This window comes from Odocoileus virginianus, chromosome 13, assembly GCF_023699985.2.
Source record: "Odocoileus virginianus isolate 20LAN1187 ecotype Illinois chromosome 13, Ovbor_1.2, whole genome shotgun sequence".
In the NCBI taxonomy this organism is placed as follows: Eukaryota; Metazoa; Chordata; class Mammalia; order Artiodactyla; family Cervidae; genus Odocoileus; species Odocoileus virginianus.
In genome coordinates this window covers 35,362,171-35,381,486 of record NC_069686.1, presented here as the reverse complement: position 1 = coordinate 35,381,486, position 19,316 = coordinate 35,362,171, and the positions used below count along the sequence as shown (strand labels likewise).

General features: G+C 39.6%; 1 protein-coding gene across 7 annotated transcripts in view; it reads right to left on the bottom strand.

Annotated features, from left to right (window-relative positions):
• CACNB4 (calcium voltage-gated channel auxiliary subunit beta 4) overlaps window positions 1–19,316 on the bottom strand; it is a 261,708-nt gene that overhangs the window by 22,868 nt on the left and 219,524 nt on the right. For all 7 annotated transcript variants that reach the window (XM_070476202.1, XM_020900402.2, XM_020900404.2 and 4 more), the window contains 3 exons: window positions 10,248–10,357; window positions 4,488–4,639; window positions 2,339–2,434 (listed from right to left, as the gene is read on the bottom strand). In XM_070476202.1, coding sequence (XP_070332303.1) covers window positions 2,339–2,434; window positions 4,488–4,639; window positions 10,248–10,357 — 358 coding nt within the window. The remainder of the gene's footprint in view (window positions 1–2,338; window positions 2,435–4,487; window positions 4,640–10,247; window positions 10,358–19,316) is intronic.

The following is a 19,316-nucleotide window of genomic DNA, read 5'->3' as shown; positions in this document are numbered from 1 at the left end:
CGATTGAGTTGGTGATCCTATCTCATCCTCTGTCACTCCCTTCTGCTCCTGCTCTCAATCTTTCCCAGCATCAGGGTCTTTTCCAGTGAGTTGGCTCTTCACATCAGGTGGCCAAAGTACTGGAGTTTCAGCTTCAGCATCAGTCCCTCCAATGAATAGTCAGGACTGACTTCCTTTAGGATTGACTGGCTTGATCTCCTTGCAGTTCAAGGGACTCTGAAGACTCTTCTCCAGAACCACAATTCAAAAGCATCAATTCTTTGGCACTCAGCCTTCTTTATGGTCCAACTCTCACATCTGTACCTGACTACTGGAAAAACCATAGCTTTGACTATATGGACCTTTGTGGTTCATAGTGAAAGTGATGTCTCTTTTTTTAAATACACTGTCTAGGTTTGCCATAGCTTTCCTTCCAAAGAGCATCTTTTAATTTTTTGGCTACAGTCACTGTCTGCCATGACTTTGGAGCCCATGAAAATAAAATCTGCCACTGTTTCCACTTTTTTCTCTTCTTTTTGCCATGAAGTGATGGGACCAGATGCCATGATCTTAGTTTTTTGAATGTTGATTTTAAGCCAGGTTTTTCACTCTCATTGGCATTTTCCCTAATAAATCTGTACTTTGAATTCACTTAAGTGTCTGCTTTTCAGAAAACCCAACTGATATAACTACCCGTAGAAAACTGTTCTAAAAATTGAAAACAGTAGCATAGTTCCTGTCTTTTGGTAGCTGCTCAGTTAAAGGTTAGCTTTCTCCAACTGGGATGCATTGCAGGGTCAGGGACTGAGTAATACACTCCTATATCTGCTCAGTACTTTAAGCATGGATTCCATGTGTAAGTGAACTTCAGTAGTCAGAAATGTGAAGTTAGACTTCTTAATATAACATTCCAGACTCCGAGCTATCAAAATTATCTGCAGGCAGGTAGCCATATTTATGTGTGTGAACAGGTAGATTGGATTGTGAGGGAAGGAAATTGGCTTTGGTGCCAGAAAGATCTAAATCTAATCTTAATTTGCTATGTAACTTATGGAAATCACTTAACCTCTCTGTCTTCAGTGGACTCAACTATATAATGGGGATAATACAGCTTAATTTACTAATTGTGAGGGTTAGAGATAATCTAGGTAAGGCATCCAGCACAGGGTCTGGCCCATTGTAAGTGTCTAATGTGTTGCCTGTATATCCTCATTCTTACCCTGTAGTCTTATTGCCTCTACATCATTTCATTCATTCAATATTTATTGTGAGTCTACTATGATAGGAACTTGAGACATAACAGTGAAACTTACAGGCACAGATCCTCACAGAGTCTGACAGGTTGGCACATCATAGTACAAAGTACATCCAGTAATTATAACAGAAACATTTAGATGCTGCTTATTATGTGCTAGGTACTGTTCTAAGAGCTTTACTATACATTCACTCATTGAGCCTTTATACCAATCCAACCATATAGATATCTGCTCAAGATGAGATAACTAGGGATGTGATAGATTAGGGTAGATTTGAACCCAGGCAGTCAGCTTCAGAGTCCATGTAATTTTTTTACAGCTCCACTGTGTTGCTTCTCTAAACATCTGAATTGTATTTTATGACTCCAGAGAGCACGAACAATCCTTACACAAGTATATAACAAAACCTAGTGAATTAAATCAGTAGCCAAACAGTTATTTCCTTTAGAGAAACATAGGCACAGAAATAGTAAGTCAGCCGAGCAGGTGTAGACACTGGTGACCCACATGACACAGTTACCATCCCCCAACCTCCCACTTCCTCACTGTTTGCTTGGCTTTGAACTCAGCAGCTGTTCTCTGGCAGTGGCATTAGAAGAAAAATTGTTATAATACAGTTTTTCACCTTACTTAGCCTTGACTTTTTCATCTGCAGTAAACGCAGGGCTCTTCTAGTTCTAATAAATTCTCAATTTTCAATGTCATAATCTTTTATGCCTATCAGAACTTTCTGGCAGAAATGTTCAAGTCAAATCAGTGTGTTTCATTTGTTGTTTTCTTTTCATAAGAGCATCCACATGACTGCATTAAGTAGTTTGCTGGGTGTCTGCAAGGCAATCAAGGTGGCGGTAAGGACATTGAACCCCGGACACCAAGTTCATTTCTTCCTACGTGGCAGACATAACCGAACTCTGGATGCCTGGGTAGCTAGAGTGACAGAAGCACTTTGTGCCAAGAAATCCTTTAGGTTTATGACAACAGACCGTTATCATGACCATTCTAGAATAAAAATGACAATGCTAATATGATAAGAAAAAAAAAAACCCGCCAGCCTCTTCTAACTAGTCAAGAATGAGTAAGACAAAAAAAATGATTGTACTTACAGGGGGGCACTGTGCAAGTTTATCAGCTGCTACCAGTTGAACATTTAAGTGTTTACTTTGAGACTTTCCTCTAGATTTAATCAACCGCTGTAAAACCTGATAGAAGAAGACATGAATCTGAGATACTGTCAGTGAGTTGAAAGAAAACCAAATAAATCAAGATATTTTTTTCAGAGTCTGTTTAACCCTGAATATTAGTAGGGAAGAAAAACAAAATGACAAGTTTTGTATACATATAAACTCTGTAATGACATCCTTCAGTTATATTGGCTTTCAGTTATAGTGGATTTGATACCTCCATCCTATTCTTGCTACATGTGAGGTCTTGGTGGATTCTTAAGTCCCCTTCCTAGATTTTATCCAGATTTCAAAAAGACCCCTGCAAAAGTGGAGGCACTGATCTGTACCAGATCATTTATGTCCAAACTCAGTTGAGTAGCATTTTGGTTCACTATCTCGATGTCTGATCAATATGAGAGTCACTTATATATTTGACTCTTTTTTTTTTTTCTTTTTATATTTGATTCTTTATGTCATTGATAATTAGTAAGGCATTCCGGTCTAATCTGACATTAATAGGACAATTTCATCTTCGAAATCTAGGCAAAACATTTGCGCTAGTATATTGCTACATATAAACCAGTGATATACCTATGTCTTTTGGGGCACTGCTGTAATTGTATTTTTCTATATACTTCTCTTTCCCTTAATTATTTTTTAGCTGAAATAGGATGCTTTCTCGCAAACAGTACTAATCTATGAGGCTCTATGATACCACAGCACATATGTCCATGAGGGGACCCATTCCTGCACTTGTGGACTCCCTGGCAACTGGAGCCAGAGGGTTGAACTCTATCCCGCTGCAGTGAAGGGTGCTTGAATCCCCTTCAGTTCTGGGTCAGAGACTCTAAGTGGTCAAAGCCATTTCACTCCATTCTAATGATTGCCCAAAGGTCCTGGCTTGGTCGGGACTCCAAGCTCACCCTGCACAGAACCAGTGCCTGGAGAGATGGAAGGCTGAGGAGGTCAGGAGGGATGGGAAGGGCACATGCTTCCCCTGGGAGAGGAGACTACTGGTCTGGTTCGAAGTCGAATATGCATTTAAGCAAGAAAATGAATTCTTGGGGCCACTGGAAAGAAACTCATTGTTAAGGTGGTACCTCCCAAGGGTATCTATTTCATATTCACTTCTTAGAACATCATCACATTTTTAAAATTAAAAAACATCCAAGTCAAAAGGGACCAATTTAAAAATAAATAAATAAATGGATATATAAAAGTTTGTAAGGGAAAAAAGGGACCTATTTGAGGCTGTCTCACTTTTATCTCCCTCATTGGCATAAAGATACATGGCAGATACTCCATTGTGCTTCATCACAGAATAATTATATTCCTTGAAGGATTCTCCAGGCCCAAATACTGGAGTGGCTAGCCTTTCCCTTCTCCAGGAGATCTTCCCAACCCAGGGATCAAACCCAGGTCTTCTGCACTGAGACAGATTCTTTACCAGCTGAGCCACAGGGAAAGCCCAAGAACACTGGAGTGGGTAGCCTATCACTTCTCCGCGAATCTTCCCAACCCAGGAACCAAACCAGGGTCTCCTGCGTTACAGGCGGATTCTTTACCAACTGAGCTATCAGGGAAGCCCTGAAGAACCCAACCTAAGCATAAATGCATGGATCTATAAAGTTTCCACAAGAGATGTTATATAGTGATGTTTGGCTTTAGATTTATGGTAAATATATGTGTACTTCTTGAACTATTTTCTCTCTCAACTGGGGAGATAATATAGGTGATATAAGAATCAATTTTACCTAGGAGATTTACCAAGATAGCACCTAAAATCTCTGAAAAGCCAGACTTAACTTTTTGTCATCTTTTTTTTTTTTTTTTTTTTGCTTTTTATTATATTCTTGCATAACTGCCTGGTTTGGGAACCACACAGACTGAGTTTCTTGAAGGAATAAACTATTCTTTATTTGCTATCTAAAACTTCAAGAACCTGTACAGAACAGGTGAATCAAAAACAGTATTCATTAAAAGGGTCTTAAAAAGACATTTTCCTTGCTACAAACAAAAATGCACAGAGCGAAGAATGTTTCAAAAGAAATTGACCTTCTAAATCTTAAGACAGAAATGAGTTAATTACCTTTGGAGATGAGACTTTTACATGAACTATAATTGGTGCTAAGGAGGTCTTTATAAGTTGTGCTGGGTGATTGATGGTGTCTGCATCAAGAACAACCAGTTGCAAAGATCTTGCCAACTCAAAGATTCTTTCAATTTCACTTTGTACTTCCGCTAAAAGGAGAAATAACAAATAACAGGTCATGGTATTTTTATTAATTAGTTCCTATATTTAAAAAATAGTACCTCTTTCAGATATGTTAGCCTACATTGCAAAACAGAATATTTTGAATTTTCATAGTTCTAACTTAAGATCTTTTCCAAAGAGAGATGGGTTTTGAATTTTACCCAAAACCAAACAGTTGGTGGAAAAAACTGAGATGGTGCACTAGATTTGCTTCTTACACTCACTCTAATATTTAGCTATTTACATAACTATGTTGTTTTGACTGTGATTTTGTTCTAAAGAACTTTTATTTTAGCTCTAGAAGCTGAAACCACATTTTAGGAAGCAACCAAAATACAGGTGCAGACATCACATGTGCAACATTTCCATGTGCAAACATCACATGGAAAACAAACTGCACTGAAATACGTCTACCAATCAACAGTTCACAGGTTACTATTTTATGGATATGTTTTTATAAAGTCTTGCAGCTCATCTGTTCTAACTGATATGCACATTTTTGTATCCTTGTTAAATGTTCTGGACCTACTCTTAAAATTAGCATATTGCTAAGTCTTCATTAAGTGTTAGGGCCAGTGAACTTATTCTATGGCATAATTATCTTCAGTATTAAAAAAATACAACTTAATACCAATTATATTAAAGTGTCACAATGCATTTCAATGCAAATCTACTGGGCCAGGTGTAATAGCCAACGGACCTGAATTTGTGCATGAATCTGGTCAAATGAAAGATCTAGTTATTTTCAATGTTCAAAGCAATCTGGCTGTTGTTTAAGTAAAAATTAAGCAGATTATCTGCAAAACATATGAATTTCTGAAATTTAAAGCTTGTTGTAATATATCTTCTCATAAATCACCTGATTTATTGATTATGTCCAAACTCTGAATTAGCCTATTTAATTTTCAGAGAGATGATCTCATTTTGCTTTTTGGTTTCTTTTGGCTACTGGCATGACCTACCAATATTGTAATCTTGTCTAAATTACACAGAGCAGACAAAGGCATCTCATTTAAATTATTTCAAAGATGGCCTAGGAAAAAGCTGATGTCACTCTAAATATCCTCATTGAAAAGGGTATGTGCCAGAATTTCATGATTTGTTTTGCTTATTCAGAATAAACACAAATTTATGTCAATCATCGAAAAGACCTCCCTTTTAACTGAATAGACAGGATGTGTGGGATCATGAATGCTCAAGTCTATCATGTAACTCTATTTTCTAGGGCTCCGCATAATAGCATAAAATTCTTATACAATTCTTACTTCCCACAAAATCACTGATGTTTAACGTATGATCTGTATTAGAAGTATGAATTTAAAGAGTCAGCAGGACCCGGTAGAAGCTGTTCAGTTCAACTTCTGACTCACAACATGTTCTCAGATTTCCTTCCTGTAATGGGTTGAATTGCATCACCCCCAAATTCCTATGTTGAAGTCATAACCCCCTGGTATCTCAGAATGTAACCTCATTTTTGATACAAGGTCTCTATAGAGATCATCAAGTTAAAATGAGGTCATTAGGGTGAGTGTTACTCCAGTACGACTGGGTTTTTATAAAAATGGGAAGTTTGGAGACAGGCACATACAGAGGAGAACCCATGTGAAGACGGATGCAGAGACTGGAGAGATGCTTCTATGAGAGAGGAATGCCAGAGATTGCCAGAAAAACCCCAAGAAACTAGCAGAGAGTCATGGAAGACATTCTTCCTCACATTCCTCAAAAGGGAGCAATCTTGTCAATACCTTGATCTTAGATTTCTAGCCTCCGGAATTCTGAGGCAATAAATTTCCATTAAAAAAAAAAGTCAACATATCGTATTATCCAATACCAATGGCCTGAAAGATTTCACGTTACTTTGAATGGTAACTAGCTTTCCATATAGCAATGTAAAGAATCTGGACAATTTGGCTTATTTGCAAAATTCTGAAATACAGTCTACATTTATTAGCAACAACAACCTGTAATCTTGTCTAAATTACACAGAGTAGACAAAGGCATCTAATTTAAATTATTTCAAAGATGGCCTAGGAAAAAGTTGTCCCTTTTCCCTCATATGTCAGAAACAGATTTTTTTCCAGTGGAAAAGTTTGGAAAACGAAATCTGTTTTTATTGTAGTAAGTTTTAGCTGTTGGGGTGTGGGTTTTGTTTGTTTGTTTGTTTGTTTTTCCCTTAAACTGTCACTGTTGAATGTAACTCCTGGCCAGGACTGTACTAAAACAAGGTTATACTGCTGTAAGCTTTAAATTTTAATACGATGTTTTCTGAAGTAGCAAAAAAAGCAGTGAGGCAGAGTAGATTGCCCCAAAGAACCCTTGAGGCACTCAGAGTGTCTGTGTAAATAATTCAGAGATACTTGGGACTCATTTACTTTGCCCCAGCAATGAGGTAAGTGTAATGTTTTGAGAGATTTTCTTGACCTCATCCTTGATATTCAGCTTGCCGGGTCTTAGTTCCCTGACCAGGGATTGAACCTAGGCCCTGGAAGTGAAAGTGCTAAGGGCAGGCACACCTACTACTTAACCAACACAAAGCTTGGGCCATGGGTATCAACAGAGAGGTGTTGGGGCAGAGCAGGCCAGGAGGCTGCGGAGGTATACCCTATATACTGGAGTGGGTCCAATACTTGACTAATATGTATAAGGAATACAGTAACTAAATTATACATGTGAGAAAGAAAGTTACTATCTACATAGCCCCTTTTTTACCCACACCGCAGGGCTTGTGGGATCCTAGTCCCCAGACCAGGGATTGAACTCAGGCCCTCTGAAATGGAATCACAGAGTCCTAACCACTGGGCCGCCAGGGAATCTCCTCATACCATCATTTTTTGTTGTTTTAAAGAAAAACTTTAACCAAATCCAACAATATCTTGACTACCATGATGATTCCAGTCAAAGCCTTGTAATAATATTATTCCAGACAAATGAACTCTGATAAGTCATGGAGTAGGATCCTGGGAGATCTGAGTGAACACTTCTCTCTAGTAACTCAGCTACAACTGGTCTGGATTCAGCTCTCATAGCAACTCTGTCACCTGTGATCTTTCTCTCATATCCAAATGCTTAAGCTATGTCAATGGCTCTTTGCGACCCCAAATGACATTTTCCAAGGGGAGTACCTTGGAGCACTAATCTCATGAGATAACAATCTCAAAGAAAGGGATTTTCTACAAGGGAAGTATCACATTTATAATGGCTTCTCTTGGAATTTCAAACATGCTTACCTTCTTTATCCTCATGTCTCAAGAAGTTTTGCAGCGAAGAAAACTGACAACTATTTAATCCATAAATTTCAAATTTATTTGACCATGAAAAGCATACTATTGGTATCTTTTAAAAAATCAACATTTTGGGACTTCCCTTGTGGTCCAGTGGTTAAGACTCTGAGCTTCCAATGCAGGGGACATGGCTTCCATCCCTGATGGGGGAATTAGGATCCCACATGCCATGTGGTGAGGCCAAAAGAATAAAATCAACATTCTGTGGAATCTGTTTTGGAGGTCTCTTTAGCAAGGCATACTAGAGCCCTAAAATACTGGCCTAAGCCTATTTTTTCAGTCTCTAATGTTGCTCTCAATTCATGCCTTCCACTTCCTTTTTCTAAGCATGCTCTGCAAGAAAAACTACTTATTTCTCAACCACATATTGTTTCTATGTCAACGCTTTGTACATTCTTGACTGCCTTAAAAACCAGCTCAAAAAAAAAAACCTGTAAAGTCTTCTCAGACACCTCTTACTCCTTATGTTTTTCTCTTTACACTTTTAGTACTTAGCTCATAATTCCATTATTACACAGTGTTTTAACCATCACTCCCTTTTTTCTGTTTTCTTTCCATGGATAAGATAGTTTGTCTTAGTTCCATTTATACTTCCTAAGTCTGGTGTAATGCATGGCAGTAAAAAGTGTTCAATAAATATTTAATGCAAGAATCTACAAATATGCATTAACAAACAGACAAAAGTGCATAAATGGCTCACAGAGTGGTTATTATAAGACGTTGCCATTAAATTAACTCTAGTGGTTGTGGGTGTAAGGACTTTACAGAGTGAAAAGGAAAACCAATGAACTGATATCTACCTTGTTTCTTTCTCACTATTTACACTAATCCCCCTCCACCCACTCCACTGGATCTGACAATAGATGACTACATAGATTATACAGGATGACTTCAAAGGGAAGGAATGGTTATAAGTAAAAGGCACTGTGAGGAGTGAAAAGGAGGGTGGAAGATAGGAGAACAGATGCTTATTTGAGAAATCTTCAATCTAACTTGGCATCCTTGCCACTCATGATATATTACTTTAGTTAGTAATCTGATTCATCATCACCAACTCTGCCTTCATCATCCCTGAAGGTCAAAATACTGTGCCTTTAAGAGTGTTTCACTCTGTAATGTCAAAGGCTCTAAATAGAGAACTAAAGAAGGAACCACTGATGTTTGGGATCCTGTTCCCACAGACACTGACAACTGTCCCATTTGGTATGTTCAGCATTCTTTCACAAAGCAGACTCAGAATGTAAATGCAAAAGGGAGTTATGGGTGGACTGCACCATTCTGGGCCATCACAGAAACCACAAACAGGCTTTTGAGATGACTACTGTGGTTCTCGGGAAGCTTGGATCCACTTCTGTGGTTGGTGAATCCATCCCCCATAGCCCTGCTCCTGTATGGCTTGATGGAGCTAACCACATATATTAGTGTTTTTGCTTCTCCATCATGGTGAATTTCATGATGCTTTCTGACTGGTGTACCAGGAAAGACAAGTTTAAACTCCCTACATGCTGTTAATGATAGTTGCTACATCCACTTAAGGATGTGACTATTCTGGGTACCAGCTGGCAGCAGAAACCACACTGAGAACACCATTATTGAGCTTTCTTCCAAGGATCTGAGAAAGGTGGACATCTCATTTGCTTTCAAGTCAGCTGTGATTCAGGTATGACAGATGTCATCAGCCTCATTGAGAAGCTTGGGCAAAGCAGGGATGAGTGGCTTCATGTGCTGAGATGGTAACAGATGAAGACAGCCTGTTGAGGATTCTTCCCACCAGACTACTAATTAGCTAACTGACTGGAGCTGAGACAGAGAAGGTTCAACTGCATGACTCTGCTCTCTGCTTTTGTCAGATTGGCCTTCTCGTCAGTTAATCAGCGCTTCTCCATTCAGAATGGGGAGCAGGGACTTCCCTCGTGGTCCAGTGGTTAAGAGTCCACCTGCCAATGAGGTTACTCAGGTTTGATCCCTGGTCCAGGAAGATCCCACATGCTTCTGAGAAACAAAGCTGGTGCACGCTAAAGCCAGTGCATCACAACTTCTGAAGCCTGCCCGCCTAGACCTTGTGCTCCGCAGCAAGAGAAGCCACCACAATGAGAAGGCCTAGGACCAAAGCGAAGAGTAGCCCCTGCTCACCACAACTAGAGAAAGCCCACAAACAGCAACAAAGACCCAGAGCAGCCATACATAAAGGAATAAAGAAAACAAATTTTAAAGAATGGCATCAGAGCAAACCAGAAAGGCATTCACAAATGCAACACATGTCACCCCAGTCTGAAAGCGCAGCTTGGAGAAGTAGAACACTTGAACATCTTACCTAAGCTGGACCGAGTGTTCGAACGTTCAATTATTGCTCTCTTGCTGGGATTATTTAGCACAGACCTCTTAGCAAGAGAAATGTCAGCTGTCACTCTTGTTATTGATATCCTATGAATAGGAACACAGAACAGAACAAACCAGTAAAAATGTGGCGGGGCTCTCTAAGTGATTTATAACCACAGTACTTAATAACCACTTTACATACTATAGTGTAACCACAGTATAATAAAACATTGGCCACAAGTATTTTAAATAGGCTTTGCTTAGCATTAAAATACAAGCAGAGCAGAATGGAGGAAGGTTTTTGGCTATTCAACAACAAAAATACTCCAGAAAGAATGCAAACTCTTCCTCCACTATTGTCTGTCTTGCGAATTCTCCTTATAGTGCACACCATGCCAAGAGGGAATCAAAACATATAAATAAACCATGTTCTTTCTAGTAAGCAGCAATTTTCTCTTGAACAAGACCTTCAGAAACTGCACAGTGCCTCAGTGCTGCTGGTCAAAGGGGAAAATCCTTTTCATTTTAATCATCAAAGACAATCAACCAGTTGGTAGCTGTGTTGCATTCCTGGTGCTCAACAGTTAACTCATGGCACATGAAGCATTTTGCCACAGGCCTGAAGGAATGCTTCATTTCTAAGAATATGAAAAATATGGTTTCTTTTCTGCAGGCACAAGATTCTTTAGCATGTTTGCATATTACTTTGAATGCATATGGTGGACAGAAATAAGACACTATTGCTGAGGGCAATGTGAGGATTGTGCCAGGATTTCCGTAAGTTAGAAAGTATCCTGCAGTCATGCAAGACAAGAATAAAGCAGAGACATTGCCAATGAATGGAGACAAAAGTCTATCCTGTCTATGTATATGATCTAGCAAATGAGAATCTCTGGAACTACAACTTTCAAGTTCTTTATTTTAGGCTGGGTTTGCTCAACTTCAAATTATGATCTATCTGCAGAATGCAAAGAATGCCCCTCTAAGCCAGCTACTGCCATCGTGGCTCTTCCTCACGTGGGCCCTTCTAAGCTTATCTTCAGAGCTTAAGAAGATTCCAGAAAACAGACAAGGCCCCTTCCCTTTTATACTCACGCATTCTTTCTCCCCAACTTTCAAGCTCCTCTAGAGGGTGGAGCAAGAAGGGGGTAGAGTTATCTACAATTGAGTCCTGTCATCTCGCACCTATTTAGGGATACTGTCAGCCCTCTCAGGAGACTCCTCACTTGACTTCGGGGACCAAATCCTTGGTGAGAATTTAAAACAGTCCTCTTTGGTGGGAAATCATCTATTTAGAGCAACAGGCTGTGCAGAAAAAGTTCTGGTGCCATTTTAAAGCAAAGTACTCTTTGTTGGTGGTGTTGGATATATAAGTTGCAGATGGTGAGGAAGTTTAAAGCATTTTAGTTCCTCAGAATTTTTCAGGCCCTAATAGATTATTTGAGGCATCTTCAGACTGCCTTCTGTGGAAACCAAGAATTTTGTGAAATATCTCAGGCCACTGAGAACATCAAACAGGGGCTGAGTTGACCAGCAGGGGCCCATCTTTCCCATGCTTAATACCAAATAAATGCCTCTGCATTTCTGTTGGGTCCTTACCTATGATTTCATTGTAAGGACTTGTTCAACTGCTAAAAGACACTGGAAAATACTGGTCTGTACAACTTCTTCATTCTAGCAAGAATAAAAGTGAGACATAGGGAGGAAGTTCCACATGGATCCATAGAGTCTAAGAAGGTCTAAAGCATAGGCTCCCAAGCTCTAGGCCATCACTTAGTCACCAGACTCATAATTCTCTTAAAGTTTCCTCTTCCTTCTCCAGCAACCCCGAATCTCCAGATAACCAGCCAAACCATCAAGAGCAGATCTGGGCCACACAGAGTGAGGGCCACTTTCTAAGTCAGGTTAAAGTCCGTGGAGCCCATATCTGAGTCTCTATTACTCAGCTGGCTGCCGCACTTGAGGCATGAAATCTCATAGGTAGTCGTTGTGGTCAGAGCTCATTTTACCTTCAGAATAGGATTTGCTTGTTTATTTTTGTGTTTCTGGTATCTTTGTTTGTTTGCAGTTTTAACAATGGAGGCGCTGATTAGAAAAAATACAATCAAGTTCTAAAGCAATTCAAATATATGACTGGAGACAAGTGGGTTGGTGTAGGGGCAGAATTCAGCCTTCTAGAATATTCACTTTTAGAGGATAGAGGATCCAAAGATTCTATTCTGCTTAGGTGAAAATCAAATCTAGTTTTATACTAGCCAAGTAGTGACCCTGGTTCTTAAAAGTTGGAGGGATTATCAGCAGATGTGTACTCTTATTTTTTCTGGGTTTTAACACACTTTTACAAAGCCATTTTCAAATATATATAAAGTTTTTACCAAGAGGTGGAATAATAACACAAATAAAAAAACAGGAAATGAAAACTGCTTCATGTGTTCTGAAAACAAAAAAGGTGTGGATAATAAAAGATTCTTTTTCTTCTTTTATTGGTCAATAAAATACCAGCTATTTTGTTGTTGTTGGTCGCTAAATTGTGTCTGACTCTTTGTGACCCCATGGGTTGCAGCATACCTGGCTTCCCTGTCCTTCACTAATTTGTTAGCTAATTTGTTAATATGTTATTTCTTTATAAAAATATATATGTAGGAAAGAGTTTAGGAGAAGACAGACACAGTTCCAGAAACCCTTCAATAAGACAAAGCAGGAGTTTCTATTTTCTATGCAAAGATGCTTACTATTATCAAAACCAGACACCAAATCCAAACTTTTTGTTGTTTAAAAGGTTCCCCAGTAATTACATTCATTATTAAATGCTACCTAGTTTATATACTTTTTTTTTACTTAAACTAATACTCTTTCTACTTCTTTTCTTGATACACCTTCATATCTCCTAGTGACTTTTAATACTTCCACGTATCTTTGATATACATCTCTAAAAAGTTCCCTTGGATACTTCTCTATGACACAGTGTCAGTAATTACTAGTGAGGGATAAAGGATGTTCTGTTCCCCAGCATACTGGATATATATAAATCTGGTAAATCTGAATCCTAGTTGTTACTTATTTCTTATTTGGAATCCTTCATAATCTCTGCACTCCATCAGTGCTATGAGTTTTAGTTTTCTGTGATTTAGATATGGAAAGACGTTACTCTCAGGTGAGACACATTCATTCAAAAATAATTAGTATTTCCAGGTTGATAACGGAAAGCTAAATATCCTTTTATACTCTATCCTTACCACATCTAATATGCAACCCTGTTAGTATATTAGTTTAAAAAAAAAAAAAAAACTCTATTCTTCACAAAAGAAAAGCATTCCAAAGGTCAGAGAGCACACTGTCAGGAGAAGGGAAGGAATGGAAGGCATATGTGGACCTGGGGAGTCTCTCTAGATCTCCCACTTGCTGGCTGCGTGACCATGGACAAATCATGCCATTTTTTTGAGCATCAGGATGATAATTAATAAAATAGTGATAGTAGCTCTGCCAGACTATCTCACAGGACAGTCACTAGGAATGAATGAGGCAATATCTAAAAGTGTTTTCTTAAATACTCATCCGTAGTTGTAGCATGAACACTCCCATTGTATACTTACATATACTTTGAGGGTGGGAGAATAAGGTCAGACAGATTACAATCAAAATCTGTTAATTTAAATATTCATATTTGGCATGAGGGGTTCAATAAATTATCTCGAGTGCTTGGGTGTCCATGGATGAGTCTGCATTTGAATAGACAGTAGGAAGAGCTGATAAGAGGGTGCTATTGGTTATGAAGCAGAAGGCACTGTATTGTTCTTTTCCATTTGTTGCCTACAATCACAAGTTGTTTTCATTCTTCTATGTCTTGGCTGCTTTGTGATAGCATCAGCTGTTGCCATTTCCTTTCATAAATAAATACTACTTTTTTGAGTCTCCCTCAATTATATTTTTAGCCTCCTTTCTTTAAATTCTTCCTAAAACCTTTTTTTTAAAATCACGCCTTGGCTAGTAGCTTCAGATCCTATTTGTATGTTCATTTAAGATTTGGGGCCATAATCATGTTCGTTACAAAGTGTCCTATAACTGCCATAGAGCTGATGTGATTCCGTTGTCAAAAAGCCTAAAGTTACAACTTTGTTGGGATTTGAAATGATTAGCATAGGTCAACACATTGCAATTGGTTTGACTGCTTGCTGTTGAGCCTGTGAATGGTAGATTCAACCAGCTGAACAAACCTCATCTGAAAGGATGATCCCTGATGAATGTTCGTGGTGTGAAATGAAGAGAGTAAAGCTCCGTGCCATTGTGCATGCACTGTGCCCCTGCCAGGCTGGTGCATTGTACCAGCTCGTTAGACTCATTCACTTAGTTTAAGACCTGTGCATAGGAACTGTCACTGTATGTGGATACCCACACGTACAGGGGTTCCCTGAGAAAGTATTCAGTATTGTGCTTATCATTCTTTCTTACATACATTCTAGTTAAGCCTTGAATTTATTAGGCAATGAATCCATTAAGCAATGAATGACAATAAAATTGTAAAATAAGTAGCTTTAAACTGATTCAAATCATTTCTAAGGTATCATAGAAGAGTAAGTATATGGTTCTGTAGGAGACACTGTTGGTGTTTAATTCAATTTGTTGAATTATTTTTTAGCCAAGACCTGAAAAACAGTACTGAAGAAAAAAGACTTTTAGGCAGTTTCTTTTTCTCTTTTGGCTCTTTCTGAAAAAGAAATTATCCTATTTTGTCTAACCTACTGCATTCATAGCCAGTGAAACATGGAGGAGGTTTCCATTAGAACATACTGTTTATGCTGTATTGCTATGCAAAAGCCCGCTGTGTAATTGTTCTCTTGGCTGGTTTCAATTAACGACTATTTGTTGTTTTTTCTCCTTTTATTAATTGGTGGAACACAACACAGCAGATTGTCATGGCTCAAAATGTAAGGATATTCCCCACACAGCGGACATGTCAGAGTCATAGTGAAACTACAAACACTTTTCTTTTTCCTAATCAAAGTTTCCATATACACCAGTGAATTCATTATTGTTTTTCTGCTGCAGTGGCCTCTGCTAATTTGAAAGCAAGCCCTCTCTCCTACTCCCACCTTTATTATCTAGCTTTCTCAAACTCTGCCATACGTCAGATCTCTCTCGGGCAGAGTCTCTTTCTAGCCATTCCTTCTGCTGCTGCTGTATTCCTCCTCACATCTCTATAACCTCTGCTGTGCCATCAGACACCCTGGATCACTTGGCATTGGAATTTTAGTTCTATTTCTATTAAAATCATCTTCAATAGTGTGTGCTTGATGAATCAGGTAACTCAAGCTGATAAATCTCTGCTGTTACAATTAAATGCACTTCCTCTCTGTCTGAAGATTGAGGAAGAACCTCAGATTCTTCATTCTTGAAGGCAGTAGTTAAGTCACTTTCTCTTTGCTAAATTACAACAATTACTTCCTTCTTCTCCATAAGGTCCTACCATGCAAACCTTTACACATGGCTGTCTATACGGATGTTATGTGGGGACCAAAACAATCTAACAGAAACTTAGACTGCATGTGGGATGGAATTTGTTCAGCTCAAGAGCTCTTATGGGGCCACAGGATGAAGCACTGCTCAGAACTTCCTTAAATAAAGGCCCACAGGTTAAAGCCATGTGACTCCAAGTACAGCTTAAGGAAGCTTGCTTGACTGAGCCAGACATATCAGCTATCAACAACCCAGGGAGAGCTGCATGAAGGTAAGGGTCATGGGCCCTGTCATCAGAGGCAAGGATCAAAATCAATGTTAAGTTAAAAAGCCAGAGTTCAGCTGTTTCTTTGCAATGCTTTTTTTAAGAAGTAGATTCCTGGTACTCAAAAGTTACAAACAGAAGCAGGGTATTCATCTACCTGTTGTTTGACTTAAGAGATTAGAATATAAGGACTTTTTACTTTTCCTTCCAACTCCAATAGTCTAGTATTTAGTACTTTTCACTTGTTTTCTTTGAAATTACTTCATTCTCTATCTTGCTTAAAGACAGAGAGAGAATAGGATACATCTATGGCTTTCTTACTAAGCCCTCGTGTCCACGAGATAAATATGGCAGACTGCTATTTGCTCAACAAAATCCATTTTCTCTTCCTCCTGGGCACATAGCTAGACTGTAATTCCTAGCCTCCTTTGCAAGAAGGTGTGGCCACATGTCTAAGTTCTAGCCAGTGAAATATGAGAATGATGTGAACCAGAGAAGCTGGTTCACTCCTCTCCCTACAGCTGATTTGGAGACCAACCCCAGGCCAGTAGTCCCAAATGATGCACAGGACAGATGTTCTTTCCAAACCTTGCCTTCTTCATCCTACCCACCTTCCCAGCTGAGGAACACCTGCTTCAGACTGCGCAATGAGCAACAATAAGTTTCCACCGAGTTTGATTCATTATACATTTTGGGCTCTATTTATCAAGGCAATCTAGCCTGTACTCTGACCAGTGCATTCTTTTGGCAAAACATGTTAGCCTTTGCCCGCTTCATTGTGTACTCCAAGGCCAAATTTGCCTGTTAACTCCAGGTGTCTTTTGACTTCCTACTTTTGTATTCCAGTCTCCTATGATGAAAAGGACATCTTTTTTTGGTGTTCATTCTAGAAGGTCTTGTAGGTCATCACAGAACCATTCAACTTCAGCTTCTTCAGCATTAGTATTTGGAGCGTAGACTTGGATTATTGTGATATTGAATGGTTTGCCTTGGAAATGAACAGAGATCATTCTGTCATTTTTGAGACTGCACCCAAGTATTGCATTTCAGACTCTTCTGTTGACTATGAGGGCTACTACATTTCTTCTAAGGGATTCTTGTCCACAGTAGTAGATATAATGGTCATCTGAATTAAATTTGCCCATTCTGGTCCATTTTAGTTTACTGATTCCTAAAATGTCAATGTTCACTCTTGCCATCTCCTGTTTGACCACTTCCAATTTTCCTCGATTCATGGACCTAACATTCCAGGTTCATTTCTTTACAGCATCAGACTTCACTTCCATCCCCAGTCACATCCACAACTGGGCATTGTTTTTGCTTTGGCTCCGTCTCTTCATTGTTTCTGGAGTTATTTCTCCACTCTTCTCCAGTAGCATATTGGGCACCTACCAACCTGGGGAGTTCATCTTTCAGTGTCATATTTTTTGCCTTTTCATACTATTCATGGGGCTCTCAAGGCAAGAACACCGAAGTGGTTTGCCATTCCCTTCTCCAGTGGACCACGTTTTGTCAAAACTCTCCACCATGACCCGGCCATCTTGGGTGGCCCTACATGGCATGGCTCAGTTTCACTGAGTTAGACAAGGCTGTGATCCATGTGACCAGTTTGGTTAGTTATCTGTGATTGTGGTTTTCATTCTGTCTGCCCTCTGAAAGAGAAGAATAAGAGGCTTATGGAAGCTTCCTGATGGGAGAGACTGACTGTGGGGGGAACTGGGTCTTGTTCTGATGTGAGGGCTCTGCTCAGTAAGTCTTTAATTCAACTTTCAGTTGATGGGTGGGGCTGTGTTATCTCCCTGTTGTTTGGCCTGAGGCCAAACTATGGTAGGGATAATGACCATAATGGCAACCTCCTTCAAAAGGACTTATACACTCACTGTTGTATTCAGTGCCCCTCGCCCCACAGCAGGCTACTGTTGACCCACGCCTCTGCTGGAGGCTCCTGGACACTCACAGCCTAGTCTGGCTCAGTCTCCTGTGGGGACACAGCTCCTTTCTCCTGGCTCCTGGTGCACACAAGGTTTTGTTTGTGCCCTCTAAGAGTCTGTTTCCCCATTCCTGTGGAAGTTCTGTCATCAAATCCCACTGGCCTCCAAAGTCAAATTCCCTGGGGGTTCTCAGTCTCTTTGCTGGATCCTCAGGTTGGGAAATCTGTTGTGGGTCCTAGAACTTTCTTTCTTAACAGTACAAGAATTTCTTTGGTATATTGTTCTGCAGTTTGTGAGTCATCTGCTCAGCAGCTCTATGGTAGGGCTAATAGCAACCTCTTCCAAGAGGGCTTGTGCCACACACTGCATGTCCCAGGTAGCTACACCCAGAGCCTCTGTTGCTGTGGCAGGCCACTGCTGACCCGTGCCTCCATAGGAGACACTCAGACACTCAAAGGCAGGTCTGGCCCAGTCTTTCTGGGGACTCTGGGTCCCAGTGTACACAAAGTTTTGTTTGAGCCCTCCGAGCATCTCTGGCAGGTATGGGGTTTGATTCTAAATGTGATTTCACCCCTCCTACCATCTTGTTGCCTTTGCCCTTGGAGGTGGGGTATCTTTTTTGGGGGGAGCTTTTTTTGGTGGGACAGATAACAATCTGCCAATGATTGTTCAGCAGTGAGTTGAAATTTTTCAGTTCTCACTGGGGAAGATGAGTACATGTCCTTCTATTCCATCATCTCGTTTTCAACAACACAAGAGATGACTCTACACATGGACATCATCAGATGGTCAACACTGAAATCAAACTGATTATATTCTTTGCAGCCAAAGATGGAGAAGCTCTAGACAGTCAGCAAAAATAAGACCGGGAGCTGACTGTGGCTCAAATTATGAACTCCTTATTGTGAAATTCAGGCTTAAATTGAAGAAAGTAGGGAAAACCACTAGACCATTCAGGTATGACCTAAATCAAATCCCTTATGATTATATAGTGGAAGTGACAAATAGATTCAAGGGATTAGATCTGATAGACAGAGTGCCTGAAGAACTATGGATGGAGGTCCGTGACACTATATAGGAGGTGATGATGAAGACCATCCCCAAGAAAAAGAAATGCAAAAAGGCAAAATGGTTGTCTGAGGAAGCCTTATAAATAGCTGAGAAAAGAAGAGAAGCAAAAGGCAAGGAAGAGAAGGAAAAGTATATCCAATTGAATGCAGAGTTCCAAAGAATAGCAAAGAGATAAGAAAACCTTCCTCAGTGATCAATGCAAAGAAATAGAGGAAAACAATAGAATGGGAAAGACTAGAGATCTCTTCAAGGAAATCGGAGATACCAAGGGAACATTTCATGCAAAGATGGGCACAATAAATGACAGAAATGGTATGGACCTAACCGAAGCATAAGATATTAA